This window comes from Penaeus chinensis, chromosome 38 (assembly GCF_019202785.1).
Source record: "Penaeus chinensis breed Huanghai No. 1 chromosome 38, ASM1920278v2, whole genome shotgun sequence".
In the NCBI taxonomy this organism is placed as follows: domain Eukaryota; kingdom Metazoa; phylum Arthropoda; class Malacostraca; order Decapoda; family Penaeidae; genus Penaeus; species Penaeus chinensis.
In genome coordinates, this window is record NC_061856.1 from 7,002,901 (window position 1) to 7,012,250 (window position 9,350).

General features: G+C 45.5%; 1 protein-coding gene across 6 annotated transcripts in view; it reads right to left on the reverse strand.

The window, feature by feature from the left end:
• LOC125045781 (zinc transporter ZIP13-like) overlaps positions 1-9,350 on the reverse strand; it is a 53,441-nt gene that overhangs the window by 1,811 nt on the left and 42,280 nt on the right. For all 6 annotated transcript variants that reach the window (XM_047643214.1, XM_047643213.1, XM_047643216.1 and 3 more), the window contains exons 4-7: positions 2,708-2,812; positions 824-978; positions 360-531; positions 25-126 (exon numbers count right to left, since the gene is read on the reverse strand). In XM_047643214.1, coding sequence (XP_047499170.1) covers positions 25-126; positions 360-531; positions 824-978; positions 2,708-2,812 — 534 coding nt within the window. The remainder of the gene's footprint in view (positions 1-24; positions 127-359; positions 532-823; positions 979-2,707; positions 2,813-9,350) is intronic.

Consider the following 9,350-nt stretch of genomic DNA (forward strand, 5'->3'; position numbering starts at 1 on the left):
AGAATACACATCTCTCATACTCACCAAGGGCATCAGTAGTACCAAGGAAGAGTGTGAACAGTGCACCCAGTAAGCCAATTCCTGCAGTGTAAAGTTGTGCCAATGTTGCCTCCCAGCGGCTAAAACCTGCAATCATGGCGTGGCTTTAGGCTTTGGAGTTTAATTCAATATATTTGTTATTAATTTGGGTAAGAAAAGTCTTTATAATAGATAAAAGGCTAGTTACCTACCAATGCATGAAAATTACAATAAAAAAAAGAGTAAAAGAAGAAGAAAAAAATATCACTGTACTACAATTATCTGAATAAAATAGAAAAAAATAAAATCTTCAGTCAACCTAGTACATCTACCCAACGTACCAGACTTAAGTAGAATGGCAAAGTCCCCAATCTCATGGGGGATTTCGTGAATGAGTATAGCACCAGTTGTAAGTATTCCCGTCTTGTAGGAAACCATGAATGAACCGGCTACAGCCAGTCCGTGAGTAAAGTTGTCGATACCATTTGCTATTAGGTTTAAGTAGCCAGTTACCTGTTGGGTAAAGAATTGTAAGAGATATGTTTTATTTTAGGCATTTATATTCCAATTAAAAAAAAGAGTGAGGAAGGAATCAGTTAAGATTTCTACTTGCAAGTTAAAATAGTAGTACTCATGTTACTTTTCCATATATATCAAAACAATCTTACTTTTCCAGCTTGACTTTAGAAGTTAAACTTGGAACTGATTACCAAAACTGCAAGAATCACAATAAGTAAAAAAAAAAAAAAGGGGGGGGGGGGGAAAGAGAGAAAGAAAAAGAAAAAAACAACAACAACACACTAACATTTTTCTTATTTTCCCCACTTTTTTCCTTAGAGTTATTATTCTGTGGCTCGGGAGACTCATTTGAAGCCATCATCTCCACTATGATGAACACGAAGATTCCAGCCAACACGCAAAGCCCCACTTGAGTGAAGGCTTCATGGGTACCTGCTCCAGCTGCAATTACAATATGTAAGTTAATAGAGGAATCACATATTAAAAGAAGAATTACCAATAATCAAATCATGAGTGATAAGATGAACTACATAATAATTAATTATGTAAAAAGAATCATTCTTAACATGCTTCATTGTGAAAAGTGATAGGGAAGGAGGGAAGGAGGAGGAGAAGAAGGAAAGTAATAGGAGTGAAAGACACCCAAAAGACTACCGGGGGAAAAGAAACGAAGAGAGTGAGTAAAGGTTGAAAGAGGAAGTAAGTAAGAGACAAGTGAAGAAGAAAAAGAATAGCGAAGGAATAAATAAAAAAAAGAAAGTAAAGGAAGAAAGTAGATTCAGCAGAGAAAATAAGTCAAGGAAGAGAAGTAAAAAACAGGAATAAGGAAGTTAAACAAAAGACAAAAAGAAGAAACGAATAAAGTAGAGAGGAGTAAAGGAAGGAAGTACAAGAAGACCAGAGAGAGAGAGCGAAGGAGAGAAGTAAAGAAAGAGGAAGTAAGGGAAAGGAAGACAAAGAAGACAGAGAGAAGAAGAAAGCGAAGGAAGAGAAGTAAAGAAAGAGGAAGTAAGGGAAGGAAGACAAGAAGACAGAGAGAAGAAGAAAGCGAAGGAAGAGAAGTAAAGAAAGAGGAAGTAAGGGAAGGAAGACAAGAAGACAGAGAGAAGAAGAAAGCGAAGGAAGAGAAGTAAAGAAAGAGGAAGTAAGGGAAGGAAGACAAGAAGACAGAGAGAAGAAGAAAGCGAAGGAAGAGAAGTAAAGAAAGAGGAAGTAAGGGAAGGAAGACAAGAAGACAGAGAGAAGAAGAAAGCGAAGGAAGAGAAGTAAAGAAAGAGGAAGTAAGGGAAGGAAGACAAGAAGACAGAGAGAAGAAGAAAGCGAAGGAAGAGAAGTAAAGAAAGAGGAAGTAAGGGAAGGAAGACAAGAAGACAGAGAGAAGAAGAAAGCGAAGGAAGAGAAGTAAAGAAAGAGGAAGTAAGGGAAGGAAGACAAGAAGACAGAGAGAAGAAGAAAGCGAAGGAAGAGAAGTAAAGAAAGAGGAAGTAAGGGAAGGAAGACAAGAAGACAGAGAGAAGAAGAAAGCGAAGGAAGAGAAGTAAAGAAAGAGGAAGTAAGGGAAGGAAGACAAGAAGACAGAGAGAAGAAGAAAGCGAAGGAAGAGAAGTAAAGAAAGAGGAAGTAAGGGAAGGAAGACAAGAAGACAGAGAGAAGAAGAAAGCGAAGGAAGAGAAGTAAAGAAAGAGGAAGTAAGGGAAGGAAGACAAGAAGACAGAGAGAAGAAGAAAGCGAAGGAAGAGAAGTAAAGAAAGAGGAAGTAAGGGAAGGAAGACAAGAAGACAGAGAGAAGAAGAAAGCGAAGGAAGAGAAGTAAAGAAAGAGGAAGTAAGGGAAGGAAGACAAGAAGACAGAGAGAAGAAGAAAGCGAAGGAAGAGAAGTAAAGAAAGAGGAAGTAAGGGAAGGAAGACAAGAAGACAGAGAGAAGAAGAAAGCGAAGGAAGAGAAGTAAAGAAAGAGGAAGTAAGGGAAGGAAGACAAGAAGACAGAGAGAAGAAGAAAGCGAAGGAAGAGAAGTAAAGAAAGAGGAAGTAAGGGAAGGAAGACAGAAGACAAGATGACAAGAAGACAAGAAGACAAGAAGACAGGAAGACAGGAAGACAGGAAGACAGGAAGACAGGAAGACAGGAAGACAGGAAGGCCCCCTACGAAACGCATGAGCCTCGACCCTACCGTCCAGCGCCATGCTCCACGCCTCCGGAAGCAGGTGCAGGAACACGTCGCCGAGGAGGCCGCCCACCGCGAAACTTAACAGCAGCTGCAACACGTTCCTTCCGCCTGCAACGAAAAGAAATTGCAATGAGGAATCTGCAATGGAGACTGAGGTTGTGAGGAAGGGTACCGGTGGGAAGAAAAGTGTGGGTATATAGGTAGTGAGTGAGTGAGTGAGTGAGTGAGTGAGTGAGTGAGTGAGTGAGTGAGTGAGTGAGTGAGTGAGTGAGTGAGTGAGTGAGTGTGTGTGTGTGTGTGTGTGTGTGTGTGTGTGTGTGTGTGTGTGTGTGTGTGTGTGTGTGCGCGCATGTTTGTGTGTGTGTGCGCGTGTGCGCATGTTTGTGTGTAAAACAGGAAACATATAACCGAAAAAGAAATTCCAAAAGTTTGTATAACATTAACAGCTGATTTTGACTAAACGGACACTTTCACTTCCCTGATTTTGACTAAAAGGAGACCTAAGATAATCAGTAGAAACAAGAAAGACGGCAGCTCAAGCGGAGCGACCCCCCCCCCCTTCTCCCCCGACCCTGCAGGTCCCCACTGATCGTATCTTTGCTTCCGCGCTTTTTTATCCAAAATTTCCCTTTGATCATCTTCGCTTCCTTTATCGCCTTCAAAGGGGGGTTTGTTTATCCTTTCCTTTTTATGTGCTTCGATCTCTGCTCTCCTGTTTCCTTCTTTCTTTCTTTCTCGCTTTCTCTTTCCTTCCTCTCCCACCCCTTCTCCTTCTCCTTCTCCCTTCCACCTCCCCCCTTCTCCCTCTAAAACATTTTTTCGTTTAACAAAATCCTTAAAACATAAACAAACAGATGAATATCGCCAGTAAGAAAGAGCAAAAACAAAAGCATGAATAAAAAAAAGAGGAGAAAGAGGAGGAGGAGGAGGAAGAGGAAAATTAGGAGGAGGAGGAATGGGAAGATGTAGAGGAAGAGATGGGAAGATATAGAGAAATTGGAAGAGGAGGAAGATGAGTAGGAGATGGTAGGAGGAGAGGGAGAGGGAGGAGAATGAGGAGGAAGAGAAAGAGTAAGTGGAAAACGAAGAGGAGGAGGAAGAGGAAACGAGAATGCAGACGCCACATAACAGGGACCGCATAACCACAACGGACGCACGCCAGAAATAGTGGGGAGTTGGGAAGGAGGACGAAGAGGAAAGGGAAAGAGGAGGGAGGAAGGGAGGGAAAGAGGGAGGAAGGGAGGGAAAGAGGGAGGAAGGGAGGGAAAGAGGGAGGAAGGGAGGGGAAAGAGGGAGGAAGGGAGGGAGAGAGGAGGGAGGAAGGGAGGGAAAGTGGATGGAAAGTTGAGGGAGGGAGGGAAAGTGGATGGAAAGTTGAGGGAGGAGAGGAAAGAAAAGGGAGAAAGGGAGGGAAAGAGGAGGGAGGGAGGGAGGGAAGGAAAGGGGAAAGAGAGGGGAAGGAGGGAAGGAGAGAGGTAGAAGGACAAGTGGAAAGGAAACAGGGAAGTGGAAGAGACTGAAGAGACCGTGGAATGAAGAGGGGAGGAGGAGGAGGTGGAGGGGGAGGAGAAGGAGAAGGGGGGGAAGGGAAATGGAAAGACCAAAGCGAAGGGAGGGGGGGGAGGAGAGGGGGGGAGGAGAGGGACGAGAAATGTGTCACGGGAAGAGCACTGGGGAGGGGGGGGGGAGGGGGAGGGGGGGTGAGCAAGACGCCGAACATTTAAACTTACACAACAAAGTCTACTAAAAATAAGAGCAAGGCGAGAATAGAGGGTGGGTTGGGGGGTGGGGTGGGGGGGGGGGGAGAGGGGGCGGAGAAGGAAGGGTGAGGGAAGATGTGGGGGGAAAGGGGGGGAGATGAGAAGGAGAAGGAAGAAGGGGAGGAAGGAGAGGAAAAAAGAACACAAAGAAGAAGAAAAATAAAAAAAAAGAGGAGGGGGAGGGATAGGAGGAAGAAGACGAGAAGGAATGGGAAAAGGACAAGAACAAGGAAAAGGAAATGGTGTGAGAAAAGAAAAACGAAAAGGAAGATGAGGAGGAGGGGGAGCAGGAAGATAAAGAAAATGAGGAGGAAGAGGAGGAGGAAGAGAGGGAAAAAGAAAGGGAAAAGAAGGAAGAAAGGGGGAGGAGGAGGAGGAGGAGGAGGAAGGGGAGGAATAAAGGGAAGAAAAGGAAGAAATGGACAGAGAGAAAGAAAAAAAGGATAGAAAGAATGAAAGAAAGAAAGAGGGATAGAAAGAAAGAAAGAAAGTAGGATAGAGAGAATTTAAAAAAGAGAGAAAGAAGGATAGAAATAATGAAATAGAGGAAGAAAGTAGGACAGAAGGAATGAAATAATGAAAGAAAGAACGAAAGAAAGGAAAAAGGACTGAAAGAAAGAAAGAAAGAAAGAAAAAAAGAACGAAAGAAACAAGGACTGAACGAAAGAAAAAATCCTCGCAGCTGACAAGAAAAAAGAATAATCCGAAATGAAAGGAAAGAAAACAAAACAACTGATTAAGCGAATGAAAGGGAAACGATCAAGGACACGATGTCACGAAAACGAAAGAGGGAATTGACAGAAAGAAAAATAAGAGTGAGAGGAAAAGAGAGAAATAAAAAAAGAGAAAAAAGAGGAAAAAAAATGAAAGGGAGGAAATGAGGAAATGGAATATAAATAGGGAGAGAACGAGACTAAAAAATAAATAAAATAAAAGTGGTGGACAGACGAAGAAACGGAGGAAAAGGAAGGGAGATGAAAAAGAGCGAATTGATATGAGGAAACAAACAAATAATTATACAAATAAACAAAATAAAAAAGAAAGAAAGCAAGCAGCGAGTAAACAAAGCGACAAAAATAAACAAGCCTATGAACAAACAAACGAGCATCGCCGCCCAAAGACGACGAGATCAAGTAAATATTCACAAAATTCAAGGTCACTCGAGCCTCGACCAGGAAGGGCAAGCGGAGGAGCGCCAGTGACCTGCAAGTTTTTTTTTTCTTTTTCATCACTTTTTATTCTTTTATCTCTCTGTCTCTTTTCCTCTTTCTCTGGTTCTGTCTATTTTTTTTTATCTCTTTCTCTGCCTCTGACTCTCTCTTGCTTGCTTTCTCTCTTTGTCTCTCTCTCTCTCTGTCTCTGTCTCTGTCTCTCTCTCTCTCTCTCTCCCTCTCTCTCTCCCCCTCTCCCCCCCCTCTCTCTCCCCTCTCCCCCCCTCTCTCTCTCCCTCTCCCCCCCTCTCTCTCTCCCTCTCCCCCCTCTCTCTCTCCCTCTCTCCCCCCCTCTCTCTCTCTCTCTCTCTCTCTCTCTCTCTCTCTCTCTCTCTCTCTCTCTCTCTCCTCTCTCTCTCTCTCTCTCTCTCTCTCTCTCTCTCTCTCTCTCTTCCTCTTCCTCTCTCTCTCTCCCTCTTCTCTTCCTCTCTCTTCCTCTCCCTCTCTCTTCCTCTCCCTCTCTCTTCCTCTCCCTCTCTCTTCCTCTCCCTCTCTCTTCCTCTCCCTCTCTCTTCCTCTTCTTCTCCCTCTCCCTCCCTCCCTCCCTCCCCTTCACATCCCCCTTCCTCTCCCCTTCCCTCTCTCTCTCACCGTAAAGAAAACACGGTCGGGTTAAGTTGAGGTTAAGCTGGTTTGCTTTGGGTTGAGTTTGAGTGGGGAAGAGAGAAAGAAAGAGAGTTTGGTTAAATGCAAAAATCCTACTTTATATCCAGATTGAGTATCTCGCTGTCCTTGCAATATGATCAGCTGCCATCGAGTCTACCTAATCATCTACTCTTTTATATATATTCTCAACATTTCAGTGTTTTTTATTTTTTTTTATTTAGCATTTTGTACCCGAATGAGTCACTGCATTAACGAAGAAGGGAATACCATGCACCCCTCATTCTCTCCCTCCCTCCTCCCTCCTTCTTCATTCCCTTCTTCCCTCCCTCCCTCCCTCCTCCTTCCTTCCCTCCCCCCTTCTCCTTCCTTCCCTGTTTCCCTCCCTCCCTTCTCCTTCCTTCCCTGTTTCCCTCCTCCTTCCTTCCCTCCCTCCCTCCTCCTTCCTTCCCTCCTTCCCTTCACTTCCTTCCCTTCGTAAACTCACCTGCGTGACTTCAATGCCTTCCTTACCCCTTCATTCCCTCCTCCGACTTTTAATTCCCCCTCCTTTTCACCCCTTTTTTGCTCTTTTCCCTTAATTTCTCTCTTTCGTTCGTAATGCTACCCTCTTTCCTCGCTCCCTAAAATACCCCGCACCCTAATCCTGCCCCTACTCCCCCCTCCCCGTCTCCTAATCCCCTCCCCCTCCTCCACATCATCGCTAATGACCCCTCCTCTCCCCCTGTCTTCCCTTCCGTTTCCCTCCGCCCTTCCACCTCACCCCCTCTGCCTTCCCTCCCCTCCCCTCCCCTCCCTCCCTCTCTCTCTCTCTCTTCCCCTCCGCCTCACCGAGGGAAGGAAACCCCAACCCAAATGCTCCCTCCCCTACCTTCCCCTCTTCCTCCAACCGCTTTCCAGCCTTTCTCCTTCCCCTCCCTCCCTCCCTCCCTTCCCTCCCTCCCTCCCTCCCTTCCCTCCCCTCCCTCCCCTCCCTTCCTTCCCTCTCCTCTCTCCCCTCCCATCTCCATCCAACCGCTTTCCATCCTTACTCCCTTCCTCCTCCCTTCGTTCCCTCTCCTCTCTCCCCTCCCTTCTCCCTCCAACCGCTTTCCATCCTTACTACCTTCCTTCCTTTCCTTCCCCTCCCTTCTCTCCCCTCTTCCTTCAACCGCTTTCCATCCTAACTCCCTTCCTCCTCCCTTTGTTCCCTCTCCTCTCTCCCCTCCCCTCTCCCTCCAACCGCTTTCCATCCTTACTCCCTTCCTTCCTTTCCCTCCCTCTCCTTCCCTCCCTTCTCCCTCCGCCCGTCCACCTCGCCGACGGAGGCAAGAGCAAGGACGGGCGGGGTCGTGTCAGCCCGAGGCCAGACCCGGTGATGCCCAGTGTGCCAAGGGTCTGCAGACCGAGAGGGTAGAGACCGCGGGCGCTGCTCGTCCTCCCCAAGAGAGACCGCTGGGGGAGTTCGGTCTCGCGTTTTCGTTTTCTATTTTGTCCATCGATTCGTTTTATGGATTTGTTTGCGTTTCTGTTTATGCCGTGGTGCGTGTTCGGCGGTGATTTTGAGTGGGTTTGAGAAACGGAAAATGTGTGGAAATGTGAATTCTTACATATATATATATTTTTTTTTTTTTGGAGGGCGATTGGCCAAGACAAAAGAAGGAAAAAAAAAGTGGTATTCATTTTACTTATTCTGATATTTATTGTGCTATTTGGTGAGAGAGACAGAACAAGAATTAGATTTTCGTTTTTTTTTTTTATAAATATTGGCCAAAACGAAAGAGAGAAAAAAAAAAAAAAAAAAGGAAGAAAAATAAAAAACATAAAAGAACATTCACATCTCATTCTTAGTGATACGAAAAAAAAAAAAAAAAAAAAAAACTGAACTAATGAAAGAAAAAAAAAAAAGAAGTCAGGAACACTATGAATAAACGAATTTAAAAAATGAAACGCATACTGAGACTTCGGGCCAAGAAAGTGCTTTCAGTGTGTGAACGAAACATCGAACGAAAGTGATATCACAGTGCCCCCCCCCTCCCATCACCTCACCTTCACCCCCCCCCCCCCGCCACAAATTCCTGACAGTTAAAATAACCCCCCCCCCTTCCCCCCCTTACTGGAAATAATAATCATTAAAAAAAACACCCCAGACAATATACAAAAGAAAAACAAAACCAAAAAAGAAAAAGAAAGAAAAAAAAGAAAAGAAAACACAGAAAAAAAAAGAAAACCAGAACAATTATGAAAAGATTATGTAAAAAAAAAAAAGGAAAAAAAAATAATAAGGAAAAAATAAAAATACAGTGTCGACTTCGGGATCAACAAAGAGCTATATTCGTGTGACGCGAAAACCACATGTTTTTCCGACGTAAACAAAACAGAAAAGTATTAGCAATGCCGAAGTGGGAAACCGCCGGGGCATTTACCACCAGGCTTGCAACAACGATGCCGAAGACTTTGCAATTTGCAATCGAGCGTAAGAGAGGTGAAGAGAGAGAGAGAAGGAGAAGAAAGGAGGAGAGGAAGATTGGGGGGAAAGAAGGGGGGTAGGAGGGAGGGGCGGGAGGGAAAGATGGAGGGAGGGAGAGAGGTAAGGAACGAGGGAGGAAGGGAGTAGAGAAGGAGGGAGTGAGGGAGGAGAGAAGCATAGAGTGAAAGAGGGGAGAGGGAGAGAGGGAGGGAGGGAGGGAGGGAGGGAGGGAGGGAGGGAGGGAGGGAGGGAGGAGAGAGGGAGGAGAGAGGGAGGGAGTGAGGGAGGAGAGAGGGATAGAGTGAAAGAGGAGAGAGGGAGAGAGGGAGAGAGGGAGGGAGGGAGGGAGGGAGGGAGGAGGAGAGAGGTAAGGAACGAGGGAGGGAGGGAGGGAGGGAGGGAGGGAGGGAGGGAGGAGAGAGGGAGGGAAGAACGGAGGGAATAAAGGAAGGAAAGTTGTGAGGAAGGAATGAAGGATGCAAGGAAGAGGGGAAGGAAGGGAAGGAACACAGGAAGGGAGAAAACAACGAGAATAAAAATCACGTAAGAATATAATCACTACACCCCCGCCCCCGCCCCACCTCACCCCATATTCCTCGTCCCCCTCCCCCCTAACCTTTCTT